General features: G+C 41.6%; 1 protein-coding gene across 2 annotated transcripts in view; it reads left to right on the top strand.

Moving 5' to 3' along the window:
- Positions 1-17,822, top strand: part of CHCHD3 (coiled-coil-helix-coiled-coil-helix domain containing 3) — a 522,566-nt gene that overhangs the window by 464,516 nt on the left and 40,228 nt on the right. For both annotated transcript variants that reach the window (XM_029615341.1, XM_029615340.1), the window contains one exon: positions 7,617-7,752. In XM_029615341.1, the coding sequence (XP_029471201.1) occupies positions 7,617-7,752 (136 nt within the window). The remainder of the gene's footprint in view (positions 1-7,616; positions 7,753-17,822) is intronic.

The raw sequence follows: 17,822 nt of genomic DNA, 5'->3' as shown, positions 1-17,822 counted from the left end.
CCATGGGCTGAAGAGGACTACGGCGGCCTGGTGAAGTCCAGCCCGCAAGGGTACTACCTCCCACGAGCTGAAGACCATGGTGATGACAGGCCACAGAGGTGAGGGAGGCAGGCTGTGAAAGGGAAGGTAGGAGGAGTGGGAACATCTCACTCCCTCTGCCTCCTCTCCCCATCCCTTCCATTTCCATCTGCCTCAGACGCTCAACTTCCCTTCCTTTTCTTCTCTCCCTATTTCTGAGACAGGAGGGGAGGAAAAGGGAGCTGAGCTGAATAAAGGGATAGGAGGGGGTTGTGAGTGAGGAGATGGAGGAGCGAGGGGAAAAGTGTATGTGAAGTTAGGAGGAGGAGACAGTGGAAGCAAAGGGAGGGTAGTGAGAGAAGCAAAGGGAATGAGTGAGAGGGAAAGAAGCAGGAACAACATTGGCAGTGAAAATGATTGTAAGACTGCTGGGGATGGGAAGGCAGTGAGGTGTGATTGTGAAATTGCTGGGACTAGGGCATTGAGGAGCGTGAGACTCAACTCTCTTGTATGTGTGTGTGGATGAGAGCATGGGGGCCTGTGTGTGTGTGTATGAGAGCATGGGGGCCTGCATGTGTGTGTGTATATGTATGTATGAGAGCATGGGGGGGGCCTGTGTATGTATGAGAGCATGGGGGCCTGCATGTGTGTGTGTATATGTATATATGAGAGCATGGGGGCCTGTGTGTGTGCATGTGGGAGTCTGAGAGAAGAGGGCCTGTGTGTTTGTATGTGTGTGTGTGAGGGAAAGCATGTGAGAGTGAGAGCCTGTGTGTGTGTGTTTGTGAGAGAGAGAGCCCGTGTGTAACAGGAGAGATGTTAGGTTCCATAATAGGAGTTACACCCAAGAAAAGGACCTGGGTGTCATAGTGGAAAATACTTTGAAATCCTCTGTTCAGTGTGTGGCTGCGGTCAAAAAAGCTAACAGCATGTTAGGAATTATTAGGAAAGGAATGGAGAATAAAACGGCGAATGTCATAATGCCTCTGTATCCGTTCCATGGTGAGGCTGTACTATGAAGGTAATTTTCAAAGAAGTTACACAAGTAAATGTAACGTACTGTCATAGCAATTTTCAAAAGCCATTTACCAGCATAAAGTGTACTTATACATGTAAGACCTATTGACAATTCAAAGGCATATAGTGTTTCATTTTTCAAAAGCCCGCTTACATGCGTAAATTACATTTACACATGTAAAACCCAATTTTAATTGTTTAAAGTCTTTTGAAAATGACCCCCTTAGAGTATTGTGTGCATTTCTGGCCACAATATCTCAAAAAAGATATAGTTGCATTGGAAAGGGTATAGAGAAGGGAGACGAAAATGATAAAGGGGATGGAACGGCTTCCTACGAGGAAAGGTTAAAGAGGTTGGGTCTGTTCAGCTTGGAGAAGACATGACAGAGGGGAATTTGATAGAGGTCTTTAAAATCATGAGTGGAATAGAATGGGTAACTGTAAATTGGTTATTTACTTTTTGAAAAAAATACAAAGACTGTGGGACACTCCATGAAGTTAGTAACTAGCACATTTAAAACAAATCTGCAAAAAATTATTTTTCATTCAGCACACTATTAAGCTCTGGAATTTTTTATTGGAGGATGTGGTTAAGACAATTAGTGTAGCTGGGATTAAAAAACATTTGAACAAATTCCTGGAGAAATCAATAAACTGTTATTAAGCAGGTAGACTTAAGACATGGCCACTACTTATCACTGCATGATAGTAACATGGGATCTATTTACTGTTTGGGTTTTTGCCAGGTACTCATGACCTGAATTGGCCACTGTTGAAAACCAGGATACTGGGCTTGAGAAAGTGAGAAACTGTGAGTATGTGTTTGGAAGCCTGTGAGAGCGAGAGCGTGTGAGTGTGTAAGAGCCTGTGTGAGAGAAAAGGGAGAGCATATGAGAGTGAGAGCAATTATTTGTGTGTGTGAGGGAGGAAGAGAAGAAGATAGGAGATAGAAACAGAAAGAGAAAAGAGACCCTGAAAAAAGAATTAGGAAGACAGACACGAGGAAAGTGGAAAAAAGAGACCAGGAGCAACTGATTAGAAAAATAAAAAGATCAGCTGACAAAGGTAAAAAAAAAAAAAAAAATTAGAGATTTTAGTGATTGGAATATGCCATCTTTGGGAATGTGCATATTTTTCTTATATTTTTGTATTTTGCCTTCTCTTTGGAGTTCCATTATTCAGAGTCAGGGTTTTCTATTTTGCTTTTATTTGCAAGTTTCTGTTCTAATTTGTAGCCCCTTATATCTGTATTAAATAAGGGTCGGTCTGGGTTCTACCAGTGTGTGACTGAGGTGCAGTATTTTTGCTAGTGTGTGTTTCCTCTGTAGGGATTTGTAGCAGTCTGGCTTGTTCTGTTTGCCCAATAGGCGGTGTATTAGTGTTCTAGGGCTTGGTATAATATTTGTATAGCTGCCTTTTTATAAATAATGGTGCTGTTTGATTCCAGAGACTCAGTACCGTGATCGTATGGTATGGCAAAGTTCTAGGTGTCTCTCTTTGTTTTTGCAGGGGTTTGTGTTACTTCACAAAGTGTTTAACAGTAGAAGGATTTTGTTTTGCTGAGGTGACACCAGAATTTGAATATATATTAATTTTGAATGTTGGATTGTAATGTGAGCTGTCCTAGTTCTGCTCTGCACTCATTCATGTGATTATTATGATTTTTTTAATTTTATTGTAGTTATGATGATCTCTCCCTTTCTATAAAGAGGATTCATGAAAGAATACATTGATATTTGTTTTATTACATGATTGATTGGATCTGAAGTTTGTTCTTTGCTTTTTACATGATATTCTTAGATATTTATAAACTGCTGTAAATATAAAATTAATACAGGTTAATAAGGAATGGTTAATGTTGGTAACTGCTTGAAATAAGTTAAAATATTTTAAAGTTTCACTCATGATGCATAACAGCTGTTGGACTTACAAATTCTTTGTCAGGTGCACTCTAAGCCATTATTTATGGATAAGGGTACAATTAGTAGGGCTCAGACCTGTGTACCTACTGCCCACCTGTGTTAACCTTGGCCCCCCCCCAAAAAAAAAAATCAGTTCTGGCTATTCCACTGTTGTTTCCCCATTGATTCCCATAGAGTTGGGATGGGTAAATGTGTTTGAGCTTTTTTTTTTTTTTTTTTTTTTTTTTAATTTTCCCAAAAAATACAAATCACAACATTGAACGTTTCTAAAGGAAATACAATTCCAGAACCACAGTTCTATTTTACATATGATTCTGGCTTAAATTTGATTGATTTAAATTCCATGCATAATAAATCTACCATATTGGCATTCCATAACTCCAACTGCGGCAAAACGTCAATCATTCATTTAAGCAATACACATTTCTTCACTATAATACAACATTTATAAAGAGTAGCATTCACATGTCCACATTTTAAACACATAGTCATCTCTGCTATTCCTGCTTTGTAAGCTCTATATGGTGAAAAACGTTTTATCCAGGATTCTCCATTGTAATACTCGCAGAGGAATACAATCAGTACTTTTATATCACATGTCCTTGCAGGCAAATACCTCTTCCTCTGTGAGAACCATATTTAAATCTACACTCCATTCGTTAGCCAATTGATTTAATAGCTGACGTTGTTATCAAATGAAGATATTTATATAGTGAAGACAAAGTATATTTTCCTTGATGAAAAATGTGTAAAAGGTGCTGAAATGGTCCAGTTGTCTATGACTCTAAGGATAGGTGAAAATGCCTAACACTATAATTTCATATTTGAAAATACATCATATCTTCTTTTTGAAAATCCATGTGATGAATGCACTGATGGAAAGAACACATTTTTTTTATGAAGGTCAGTAAAGTCTTGGACAATACTATTTTCCAGGATTGCTAACTGAAATATTTTACCACTACCGCCAGGAGGAAATCCTGGGTTCCTGTTAATGGCAGCAAAAATAAAGTATCCTAGGGCAAAGTCATGCCACTTCTACCGTGTTTCCCCGAATATAAGACAGCGTCTTACTTTCTTTTTACCCCCAAAAGTCCCACTATGTCTTACTTTCAGGGTATGTCTTATATTGGAAAAAAAACCTGAGTGTTCAAAAAAAAATTATTTTTAAATACCTGTCGGAGGGCCGCGTGGGTCCAGGCAGCTGGCGGCGGGAGCCGGGTGGTCGCGTGTTAAATCTAGGCCGCGGGCGGGTGGGCGCTTGTTCCAGGCGGCGGCGGCAGGGGGGGGGGGGGGGGGCGGGTGGACGCGCGTTAGTTCGAGACGGCTGGCGGGCGGCGGGTGGTCGCGTGTTAAATCTAGGCCGGGTCGCACAGGCGCGCATTCATTCACTGCCGGTGGGGGCTGCCTCGGCAGCCCCCACCGGCAGTGAATGAATGCGCGCACAGGCCCACAGCGCCTGTGCGACCCCTGCGATTCGGCGCTGGGGGCTGCCGGTGGGGGCTGCGGCAGTGAATGAATTCATTCATCCAGGCGGAGGAGCCGGCTGCTTTCGCCGCTGCCGGCTGCTTTCGGCTGCCGCTGCCGGCTGCTTTCGGCGCTCAAGGCAGTCACATGCCGTGACGTCACAGCATGTGACTGCCTTGAGCGCCGAAAGCAGCCGGCAGCGGCAGCCGAAAGCAGCCGGCAGCGGCGAAAGCAGCCGGCTGTGCAACCCGGCCTAGATTTAACACGCAGCCACCCGCCGCCCGCCGGCCGTCTCGAACTAACGCGCGTCCCCCCGCCCCCCCCCCCCCCCCCCCCCCCGCTGCCGCCGTCGCCGCCTGGAACAAGCGCCCGCCCGCAGCCTAGATTTAACACGCGACCACCTGGCTCCCGCCGCCAGCCGCCTGGACCCACGCGGTCCTCCGACAGGTATTTAAAAAATTTTTTTTTTTTAAATGACAGGTACGTCTTACTTTCGGGGGATGTGTTACATTAGCCGACCCCCCTAAAATTCCCACTACGTCTTACTATCAGGGGTGTCTTACTATCGGGGAAACACGGTAATATTTCTTCAAACACATCTGGCTGCCCTTACAAGTATAGACCTCGACAGATATGCTGGTAAAGCCTTCACCTCCATATGTCAAATATATTTGAGATCGATAGGGTCCAGCATTACATCAGAGTAATATGCATGCCCCCCAGTCCAGTCCTCCAGGAAGTTTTATTATACATTTTAATATTGGGGAATCCAAAACTGCCCTCCATTTTGGGAAACAGTAACTTAATCATTCTCAAGTCTTACCTTCATTCTCATCCAAAGAAACGATGAACACATTCTCAGAATCTGTTGTACATCTCTCTTGTGGAGGATTATGGGTAACATTTGTAATATAATGTATATAACAATTTCGGCAGCAAAATCATTTTAACTAACGCAACATATCCCATCCCAGTGAGACTTGGAAGTGTATCCAACCGTTCAGTTTCTTAGAGAAGTCCTGAATAAGAGGTAGGACATTTAACTCGTATCATCTGGTGGTGTCTTTGTGTATCCACAAACCCAAGTATTTCATAGTCTCCCCAGCCCATCTCAACGGAAAGCCTTCCCAGTTATCCTGTAAAGATCCTGTTTGGTCCAAAGTCTCAGATTTTAACTTGGATAAACTTGAGGCCAGAGAAACTACCAAGCTTGAAAAATGAATACTCTATTTTGGTAGTGCAACTTCTTTTTATGATAATATTGAATTAATATGTGAGTGTAGTTTAGATTGTAGGCTATAACCCGCGGTCCTTTCCAAGCAGTTGCCTTCTTCCCCAGCCTATGTGCGTGTTCAGTTTTCAGTGTTCTCTGTAGCTCAGGTATGCCTAATTCCATTGGCAACATTTCCAGAAGATCAGTTAATTGTTGTTTTTTCACAGATTCTGGTATGCCCACAAACCGCAAGTTGTTATGGCTTGCCCTGTTTTCAAGGTCATCTATTTTCTCCTCTAGTTCTGCAACAACTTTTTCCAGTGCATGCAGTTTGGTCATCAGCGCCGTGGTATCATCTTCTATCATGCTTACTCTTCCTTCCACTACCTCCATTTGAATATTAAAATCTGTAATCCAGTTCTGCACATTTGCTGTGAGAGTGCTTCTAATTTCTCATTCAGGGAGTCACTCATCTGCCACTACCACTGACGTAAGCCACTTCATTAAGTACATGCAGCCCTCCATTTTCTTTTGTGGTGGCCATTTTAGATTCAGAGAGCTAGGGGTTTATCTTTTTGCCCAGCCTAGCCAACATTCCAGTTCTTGATTTCCAATAAAATGCACTTGTTGGTGATTCCGGTTCAGATGTCAGTCTCTCGGCTTCCCAAAATCAAGAAAGGAGTTGCTTAATACAAGAAGGGGGGGTGACACCCAGAGCTTAGAAGCACATGTCTATCCAAACTTACCACATCGCTTGACTCCCTTTGAACATATTTAAATGGCGCAACTTGGTGATTTTAGTTTCTTGCCTTCAGTTCAAGCTGACATTTTTGGAGCACTTCTCTGCTCAGTTCCAGATGTTGGTGATGTCAGGAGAGCATATTGGGAAAGGAATAAAAGAGGCTTATGCATATTGTAATGTATATTGCATAGTGGCAGACTGGATCAGTGGGATCCTGACCCCAGCATTTTTCTGGGTGGGTGGGAGGGACGGGAGGCCCCGTTGTTGTTCTTTGTCCATTTTGAGGTTTGTTGGGGGGGGGGGTTTAACGTTTGATTTGATTTTTTTTCACACGAATGAAATGAATCAGACATTCCACTAACCGAAATTTGTGGGAAAAAATACCTCCTGAAAACAAAAGCACATTTTTACCCTGCACGCCTCTAGTAGATTAAGCAGATATTCCCCTTCCTGCAACTTGCGTTCTTCTGGTAAAAACCTTTTGGTGGCTCCGCTCACCAAAAGTGTGAAATATGAGGTTACCCGTATGCAGGTCTTCTCACTCGTGGGTCCCACCTTATGGAGCTGCGGAAGAATATAGACTACAGTCTTTTTAAGAAAAACTTGAAAACTTATTTCTTTAAACTGGCATTTCCCTGATCTAAGGTACCGCCTTGTTTTATTTATGTGTTGAGGCTCTTGGTGTATTTTGCTTTGCCTGTTATGAGCATTTTGATGTCAGTTGTTTAAATTTATGTTTATTTCACTGTAAGCCACTTAGCATGGTTGTCCTCATAGGCGGTATATAAGAAAATGTAATAAATTAAATAGTGGGGGTTCGGTTTTCTAGAAGTATGAGGATCTCTGAACCATGATTTTAAACATAAGATGTGATTATTTTTAGTCTTCAAACTCTGCAGTTTCTGCTGGACATTTTTCTGAGTCCTAAATTTAAATCTGTCAAGTCTATAGGATTTTAGGTTCTATATTGAGCTGATCAAGGGGGTTATTGAGAGGTTATACAGAGAACAAGACAGGTTCCATTTCATAGTAGCTAGAAAATGAAATATTAACCTTTTCATTTTTTTGTGTGTAAAATGGAAATAGCCCCTTTCTTCCTACCATCCCAGAGGGGAGAAAAAGGGGTGTTTCCAACTAACTAACTATATTTTCTTGGTTGGGTAGAAACTAAACTAATTAAATGTTTCACATGTGTCCAGCCAGCAAAATAATAGCTTTGTTTGCTTTCTTTCTGTAGGCGGTATGAGGTTCATCCAATTTGTGCTGAGCTGCAGGATAAAATCTTCCAGTGCTATCAGCAGAACTCCAAGCAGTCTTTGAGCTGCTCTGCCCTGGCCCGCCTGTACCTGCGTTGTGTCAACAGTGCCAAACAGGTGAGTGAAGATTACAGGGGCACACTTTTACTTCCGTTTCAGGCATCTAACTTAACTCACAATTTAATAAGGAGTTTAGCACACAAGCAGAAGCAAAATGTGTGCAAAAATTAGTAGACCTCCAATCCATACCATGTTAATGAAGGCATTAGCTTTTACTCACCAATGCAGGGAGGTATGTTAAAGCCCTGACGGCTTAATTAACGTGTTTTTAATGCTGAAATTTAACTCTGCTGCAGAAGTGGAGAAATGTTTTAACAGTAGCCCCAGAAATGAGTTGTCTAAGGTGCACTGCTAACATGGTCCCAAGTGTGTGTGTGTGGGGGGGGTCCTTAACCTCCGGTCTCCCAGGTCTGGGGTGGAGCACTGCATGGGAATCCCTGTTCCAGGACCGCACTGCCACGGCACCATAGACTGACATTAGCCCCAGAAATCTGAGTTTACTCCTGGGTCAGAGGTGGAATAAAAGTTACATTTCCGAGCCGAAAACAAAAGTGGGCTAAGCACTGGGGGTACCTGAGTCTGAACCCCTAAGCCAGAGGGGAGGTCTGCTGTGGGAACCCCCCTTACCCATCCCTGTACCCGCGAGCACCCACCCACCTAACATCCCTCCATTATATCCTCTAATCCATGCACCTACCTAATCCCCACCCATCTGCTAAACCTCCGCTCCACCCCAGCTGAGGTCACTTTCCAGCTATTTTCATTTTTATGCTCCCAGATCCTGTTTTCTGCACACTGCTCATATTGCGGCTCAGTGTAATAAGGCGCACTGGGCCAAACATACGTTTTTTTTATTTACACCTGATGCATAGGCATGCAAGTAGCAGACTGCATTGGGAGTTAACTTGTTTTTCAGCATATAAATAAAATAAAATTGCAGTAAAGCTTAGTACACCTTTTTCTTGCATTTTATGACATTGACCCAGTGGATGTAGCAGCACTGTGTAAACAGATGAAAGCATTTCTTTATTGCCCTTATTTTCCTGTGAAAAGTATCTAGGAATCTACTTGACCTTTGGGCAGCTAAGCAGAGTGGATAATTTGCCCAAGCTTTCTCAGGCTCTTTCACCAGTGTCATAGGCAGTGAAATAATATGGATTGTGTTATAATAGTGCCCAATGTCAATTTTCCGGTCGCCACTGAAAATCCTTGCACTTTGCACAGGAAGCAGTACAAGCCTCCGACTCCGTCTCTTTTCTTTCTGCTCCTCATTTCATCTCTGTATATTGTCTGTGCTTTCACCAGTGATAGAACACAGCTGCTTTTTATTGTACCAGTGGATGGGCTTCAGCCATAATCCTGGTCTACTTCACTAGCCACAGGTTAGAAGCGCTAGTATTTTTCGTAGTGTGTTCAGGAGTGGAGGAATAGACGGAGTTGCAGGCTGTGAACCAGGGAAGCCAGGGTTCAAGCCCTGCTGCCACTCCCTGTGACCTTAGGTAGGCAGGTCACGTCATCCTCCATTGCTTCAGGTACAGCCTTACATTGTGAGCCCTCTTCGGACAGCATCTATATGTAATCCGCTTTGAGGTGGCAGAATATAAATCAGAAACACAAATTACAGATTAGATTAAAAAGATGCCCTGTTTTGCCTAAATGCCATAATAGTATCAAATACCTTTTTCTATATTTCTTTTCCTATCATTTCTGATGATCATTATTATGGTTTATGTTAATAATAATCTTCTTTCCCCATCCTGCTACTCCTTGCTGACGTCTCATGATACCACGTGTTCAGACTCTTAAGCTTACCTATAGTAATCCACAGTGCAGATCAGGGTGAGTCCAGCCAGTGGTCTCCTGCCTTTTCCATATGGAATCCACTGGGGAGCTATAGCAGAATTTCAGGAGCTGCCACCAGATGAAATAACTTCAAAGGCTACATCAAAATGTGGGTGGGTTCACAATTTTAATGCTGCAAATATGATGCTGAGTGTTTCAAACATTTTACATGTGCGGACCTTATATTTTTACTGCTTGAATGATCACAGTGGGGACTTTTATCTTGTGAACCACCTGCAAATCATCCGGGATCCACTACTGGGATTTAGGCTCACAGTTGAAAATCCCTGCCGTAGCCACAGTATGTTCTTATGTTCCCATAATTGATAAAAAGAATTATATCAGGTTTTATGAGAATCCTCAAAAGTGAAATCATTTGGAAACATGAAGCAATACATATTATAAAGTCTTGGGAGGTCCCAATTTTAAGCCATCTCTGGTAGTCCGGAGGTTGTCCATTTATATTCCCTGATGCACCTTAGATAAATATCTCTGACTTATTGTGAAATGGCAGGAGGAGGGGCATCCAGAATTCCTGATGCTATAGGCCTGTTCATCTGGGGAGAAAATTAGAAAATGTATAAATTGTTTGGGCATGTTGCTTGGTGTGCAGAGAGGAACCAAATATACACTGGGTATTTCTTTGTTATACTTTATTTCATGAAAAAGTTTCAACATTAAATTCCATGGTGGCTTCTCTCTCTGAAAAATATTGAAAATTCTGCCGCAGTACCAAAACCGAGGGCAGTGGTAAGAGCAGATGGAGGAGTGCGGGAGGGTGAAAGCAGTTGGGTAGGCCTGGGATCTTGGGTGTTAGATTGAGCAGATAGGTTTCCATGTCTAACCACTTGGAACAGCAGAGGGACTAAATAATGACTTGCATGGCGCAATGACGTGACTAGCTTTGAGGTAAGATCAGCCAACGTGAAATGGTGGCAAGGCTATGGCACATTCTTCCTGTCCCATTCTCCCCGGGCCTAGCCCTTTCCGGCAGGGGTGAAAGTATTCCTGCTGTGCAAGAGTTGCATGTACTTTTATCCACACTGACAGGGCACAGTGTTCAGACAGCCTCATCTAGCCATGTTCATCTATTTGAACCTAGCTAGATTCATTTGAAAATTTCCCTCATAACTGGGGAGAGGTGGCAGGTTTCGTAGCAATGGCTGCAGGCTGACTTATCTACACTTCTCAGCTAATCAGTCTGTCAGCTGGGAGATATCCTTAGCTCGACCAGCGTAGGCAGAGGCAGCTGGGCAGAATGAGTGGTCCTTACCTGTTGACGTCTACTATATGGCACTCAAAAACAAATCAGCAGAGAGCAAATTCTATCCAGGTACAATGAATCGCTTGTCAGAAGACCATTTTCAAAGTCATTTATGCATGTAAAAAGTGATTTACACACGTTATGTTGGCTGTCTCACAATTATCCTCCCTGAATGTATTTCACAGGGTATGTACTTTTAGCTGCATTTAGAGGAGGCACGCCCAAGGGCATGTTTAGGTTGAGAAGGAAAATAATACAAGTAGTTTATACATGCAACTGTAAGTGCAAATGTCCACTGGCATTTTGTACCCATGGTAAGTTTCAAAACGAAAGTAAGTGTGCACTGTTTGAAGATTGATAAAAAGTATCCATGGCCTTTCCCCAGTGCACACAGTTTGAAAATTATCCCCACCAGCAAAGTGGGAAGTTGAGACAATGAGAGATAAAGTGACTTGCCCAAGGCCACATTGAATGACAGTGGCAGCAGTGGCTCTCAGCCTATTACTGTCCCTTTAGGCCAGCCACGCCTTCTCCCTTTTTATATTTAGTCTTGGACCTCACCCAACTTCTTTCTCCTCACATGCCCTCAAGGAAACTCTAGTCCTCCTAAATGTCTCTTCTCTGACCTCTGCCAGACTGGCTGGCAGGAGACGCCGTGCTTTCGGCTGCTGTGCCCCAAAAATTTGGAACAAAGTACCATTAACCCTGCACCTTAAGTTCAGTAAAAAAGCAAAGCCATGGCTTTTCAGCCAGAGCTTCCCCTAAGACCCACACCCTCCAGCCTAAGTAACTGAGCTCCCAACTAAAGACTGCATTATAGACAACTTGGAGGAGTTCCGTATGTATTTCTGGGTGGAGATAAGTTAGCTGGGGGGAAATCTAGTCATACCCTAGCGTAGTCCTAAAGTTAGCTGGATAAAATCTGGCTGGATCCCAGTGATGCTCTAACTGCAAATTCTGATTGTTAAGTTGTTCAAATGCCTCTGTACTCGGAATTGCATAACCTTTGCCTCCCAGCACCCCCACTGGATTAGTCCCCTAATAGAATTTTTGTACCATTTTGTAGGCCATTCAGTTTGGAATTTAACAGTGCCTTACTCATTACTTAAATGTATTATTTATGGTCGGAATGTGCGATAGTGAAAAACAGCGTCAGATTGACCACATTAAGGGGTAGATTTTAAAAGAAGCGCGCGCGGCCTACATTTTTGCCCAATTTTATAAGATGCACACCTGGAAGGGAACTTCCCTTCCCCCTAACCTGACCTTCCCACCCCTTCCCCTAACCTTTCCTCCCCCTAGCCCTAGTCTAACCCCCCCCCCCCCCCCCCAAAAAAATTTGTAATTTACCTTTTGCACCTGCTTCCTGACTGCTGGCGCGCGATCCCAAGCACAGCAACAAATGGCCGCTGTGCCCGGAGCCTCTGACCCCACCCCTGGACTGCCCTGCCCCCTTCCCACCCCTTTAGTAAAGCCCCGGAACTTACACGCGTCGCCAGGCCTTTTGAAAATAGGCCCGGTGCACGTAACCTTTTAAAAATCTGGCCCTATGTGTATTGCATTTCATGAGGCACGTGATGCTGGAGCAACCTTTATTTTGGGAAAGTGGATTGCCGAAAAATTAGGTCAAAGCAAAAGCAGAGTTCAGAGGACATGGGGCAAGACTGCCAACGAGTGTTTTATGGATCGACCACTAAAATTGTCTCAAGAAAACCAAAATATTATTGAAAAGTCTAACAACCAGCAGAAAAAAAGCTGTTATCCCACTTGTTTTAAAGCCGTTTTGCAAGCTAATGATGGGTGCACCAACTATTAATTATATGTTGTTTAATTCCGTTTTGAAAGCTGATTAAAATGGAATATTGCTTGTGGGTATCATATTTCTGGCTGCTGCAATTGAGAGGTTATACAACACCCAGTAAATTTAATTTTATTGTAATCCGTCTTGAGACCAACTTTGGGAAAATGTGGAATATCAAATGTCTATAAAGAATAAAAAATATTAGAAGGCATAGCATGTCATTTTTCTTTGCAGGTGTACAGAAAAATCCAAAGTCAGTCTCTACCCTAATGTTCCTTCTCTCCTTTTTTTCTCTTGCTGCTGTCTTTTCCTTATTTTCTATAATGTATTTGTTTCCTTTTAAATTCTTCTTCTGTATATATTTTATTTGTTTACTGACCCTTTCTAACTCATCTGCATCTTGAGAAGGATGAGTGTATTCTTCAAGTGTGCCCTACAATAATTGTAAACCAGTTGCAGCTATCCATCATTAATGCCTCATAAAATAGGTATTCTTACAGTCAGACCCTTGGAATCTCTCTCACATACAGTCACCGAGCTACTGAACTAGGGTGACATATCTCCATGTCACCCTAGTTCAGTTAACCCCTAAGTTTGATGTAAACCGGCCTGATATGAAGCTTGTCATGAAGTTCGGTATAGAAAAATGGTAAATAAATAAATAAATAAAAATGTCAAAAGGCACACACTGAATCAGTCATGCTTTTAGCCAGTTGTATCCATTGCAATATATTCATGGATGCAGTAGAGCATCAGGAGCTATTTGATCACCCTATTACTACTTTCACCTCTCACCTCGAAAGAGCCTGGTCTATTTTCATCTACTATCCAACTAGCAAAGTTAGCCGGAAAAACTTGTTCAGGTAACTTAACAGAGATACTCAGCAGTGTGCCGGACCCACTGAATATACCTGGCTATCTTAAACTTTGCTAGATTCTATCCAGCTAACTTTAGGCCTACTCTAGAGTATGATTAGATCTCCACCCAGAAATACATACAGAATTCCTCCAAGTTAGCCGGCTAAGTTTTGGAGGCGGGGTGGCAGTGGGAATTTTCAAATCCTGCCATTTCTCAGGATAAGTCTGAACTTAGTTGGATGAATGGCACCAATGTAGACTCCATTGTCTTTTCCCACATAGTAGCCTTCCCTCTTCCTAACACAACTCTTCCCCATAGACTATTTCCAATATGTATGCCAGAAATTGTTAGGTGGCGAGCTTATTCTCTCTGTCTCTTTGTGATGATATGTGCTTGCACGTGAGCTCTTGCCAAAATAAGAGGATCTTTGGTATCATTTCATGAAAGTATCTCCATCACACCTGTGAAAGCAGAAGCATTGGGTGTGGATTTCTGACATAAATATTTGATCAGCCATTTATATTCATTTCTTTTTCTCTTTGGTGATTTGGTAGTTGCAAAGTAATAGCTAACCTAGTGCAAACCTAATAGAGATTTATTAGAGGCCAGTGACTCGTCAGGCACACTAATGATCTTTTTTGTAACTTTCTCATAGCTATATGTACAGCACTTGTGGGAAAACCAGAGATTCATTTGGATTCTTTCCTAAAAATTCCTTTGGTATATGTAAAAAGCAATTATTGGAAGTCTGGATATTTTACTTGTCAAAAACCTCTCCTGCTATCCTCTTAACAAGCAGCCAACCTGCAACCTCAGTCTTAACCAGAACACTTGGGAGCCATTAACTGACTCGTAAGCTCTCCAGTCTTCATTTCACTGCCACATTACGATGAAATAAAAGGTGCAGTGAAAAAAATATATAAAGACCGCAGAGTTTATAAAAATAAGCCACTTTTTTCAACAAGCTAGTTGCTCTTTGAATGATTGAAAGTAAACTTTGTACTGTGACATGTGCTACTTGCCTTATAATGGGGAGGAACATTTTCAGTACTGGGTAAATGAAGCTATTTGAATATTACCCTCCCTCAGCCAGACTGAAGGGGAGGTGTTCCCAGGAGCAGTGGGAAACACATACAGATTGGGATTATCAAACTTATGCTCATTGTTTCCCAGAAAAAGTATGCCCACAGGTTCCTTTATACCTATGGGCAATTTTCAAAAGGAAAGTACAAGAGTGTACTTTACCTTTGAAAACTTGATACAAGGTCAATGAATACAAAATACCATTAGATTGGGCAGGCTATTTGAAAATAGCACCTTTAGAATATTACCCGATACTTTTTATTATACTTAATCATGTAAAACTTGCACATTAACAAGAGCCAGTTTATATACTCAAGTCAATTTTAAATGTAATGCAGTTTATTGATTATCATTAAACTCAGCTACAGTACCTGGAGGTTGGCCAATGTAATGCCAGTTTTTGAAAATGATTCCTGGGGTGATCCAGAAAACTACAGATTGGCCTAATGTCAGTGCCAGGAAAAATGGTTGAAACTATTATAAAAAACAAACTTAGTGAACATATAGCTAGTCATAGTTTAATGGACAAAACCAGCATGGATTTAGCCAAGAGAAATCTTGCTTCATCAATCTGCTGCAAATAGAATGGTAGGAATTATTAGGAAAGGAATGGAAAATAAAACAGAATAACATAGTGCCTCTGTATCGCTCCATGCTGCGACTGCACCTTGAGTATTCTGTGCAATTCTGCTCACTGCACCTCAAAAGCGATAGCGTGGAATTAGAAAAGGTACAGAGAAAGGTGACCAAAATAATAAAGGGGATGGAACAATTCCCCTGTGAGGAAAGGCTAAAAAGGTTAGGGCTCTTCAGCTTGGAGAACAGACAGGTTAGAGGAGATATGATAGAAGTCTGTAAAGTAATGAATGGAATGGAATGAGAAAACTCAGACTGGTTGTTTACTCTTTCAAAAAGTACAAAGACTAGGGGACATGCAGTAAAGTTACTAAGTAATATATTTAAGACTAATAGAAAATATTTTTTTCCTCAATGCATAATTAAACTCTGGAATTCATTGCTGGAGGATGTGGTAAAAGCTGCTAGTATAGCTCAGTTTAAAAACATTTGGACAAGTTCCTGAAAGAAAAGTCTATAAACCATTATTAAGGTAGACTTGTGGAAATCCACTGCTTATCCCTGGGATAAACAGTATGAAATCTCTCAGCCTTTTGGGATCTTACCAGGTACTTGTGACCTGAATTGGCACGGTTGGAAATAGGCTACTGGACTTGATAGACCTTTGGCCTCTGACACATTATAGCAAATCTTAAGTTCTTATATTCTCTACCAGTCTTTATCAATGCCAGTCATCTTGGTAACACTTTCTATGATGTTTCCTTCCTACCAGAATTTCTTCTGCTGCTTCTCCTCCCAAGTCTTAGCATTGGTTTGCTGCCATGCAGAAGCAGGATTCTTATGTTTTAGGCCTCATTTCTGCATGTGAGCTGGATGGTTGCTTCCATGGTACAACTGAGTCCTGTCTGAAATGCCATGAAGATCAAGGGGTTAGTTTGACAGAAGGAACTGCATCAGTGCTTGAAAAGGATTGTGGCACTGCAACCCAGGCCCAAAGGCTGACTTCAGTTGCTTTAATCCCTGGGGTCTCCCGTGATCACTCAAGACTGGATGGAAATACAGAAGATTGTGGACTGAGGCTCTAGACCTGAAATAGGTAGTATCCAGCCCAGTTATCCTGGATCACTCTTCTGAGGGAAAGGACTACCTTTGAGCAAGAAGGAACATATGTGCAGTGCCAAAGAGTCCTATACTATTTATTTATTTAAAAACTTTTCTATACCGTCATTTAGTAATACACCATCACAACGGTTTACAATTAGGCACGTATATAAGTTTGGTTTGTACATTTATCTAGGGGGTGCCAATCAATTTTTCGGTTATATGTTTCAATAATCTATTCTATATTTATTTATTTATTTAGCGATTTTTATATATATATAATATATATATATATATATATTTATATATATTATATATATATATATATTTATATATATTATATATATATATAATATATTTATATATATATTATATATATTATATATATATATATATGTTTTTATATATATGGACAGTGGATTGGAATTAGTAGCAGCTGGGCTGAGTAATAGCATGTGATTTGTTGAGAGTTTCATGTTCTCTCATAAGGAAGAAATCAGAAGGCAAAAATAGGTCTAGAAATCATCTCTAGAGAATTGATATATCCTACCAGTTCTAGATCAATATGCATGGTCTATGAAGAGACAAATTCAGACATTATGGATAAACTTCTGGATGCCAAAGGACAGGAGGGGCATTTGAAGTCAACTGAGATTGCAAGAATATTTGGTGGCAATACCAGAAAAGTTCTTGGACCCCTCTATTTTCGACTAGCTCAATGAGCAATCTTGTTTAAAAAAAAATTAAGCTCCACAGACAGCTTCTTTCATGAAAAAGAGGAGGACTGAGTCTCTTTCTTAGTCTTTCCTATCCAGAGTTCTTGCAACCTTAGTCTCCATACAGAGAGGCATCTGCAGTATCCTGAGGAGAACAACAGGCTGGAAGGCCTAGGTTAATCACTGAATCAGAGATAGCTGTTAACCCAGATGGGTGATCTTGGTCCTAATGTTAGGGGCAAAGGCATCCAGAAAGGGGTCAATAAGGCACATCCCATTCTGGGAATGCTTTCTAGATCCAAGGTGTCTTCCTATTCACATTATAGAAAAGGAGATTATTGAGAAGGAATGGACTTGACCAAAGGAAGAGATAGACCGGTGGGGCTCAGCCCCTAAGATGAACATTGCAGTATCAGGGTTATCAAAGCACATGGCTATTTCCATATAGGGAGCAGCGTCCCTGAAGGACAATGCGGACAGGTTGAAAAGAATTCACAAGCATATTGGTGTTATACATTGTTGTGTCCTTAGTTATGTCCAGAGCCATTTGAAAAATGGGGTAAGCAGTTGGGGGGAAAATAGACCTGAAAAAAGAGAATGACAAGAGTGGGTCAGGTGCCTCATGACTGATAAAACTGGCATCTCAATTACCAGCGAAGATGGTCTGTGGCTCTGAAAAGTGATCTGTGATGGTGTGGTACCTCTGGTTAAAACAGTGGTCAGTTGACTTTTCGTATAAAGTTCTCTTGATTTTGTTATTCTTTCAAGGTAAACTTCTGTTTGGCTCATATCTGGATAAGACTGTAAAAGAGAAAGATTGAAAAGATTGTAAAAAACCAAAGTAAGAAAGGCGAGATGGCATCTAAGATCTCCTCCTTGCAAATC

This window comes from Rhinatrema bivittatum, chromosome 9 (assembly GCF_901001135.1).
Source record: "Rhinatrema bivittatum chromosome 9, aRhiBiv1.1, whole genome shotgun sequence".
NCBI classification, from domain to species: Eukaryota; Metazoa; Chordata; class Amphibia; order Gymnophiona; family Rhinatrematidae; genus Rhinatrema; species Rhinatrema bivittatum.
This window is presented reverse-complemented; position numbering and strand designations above follow the sequence as displayed.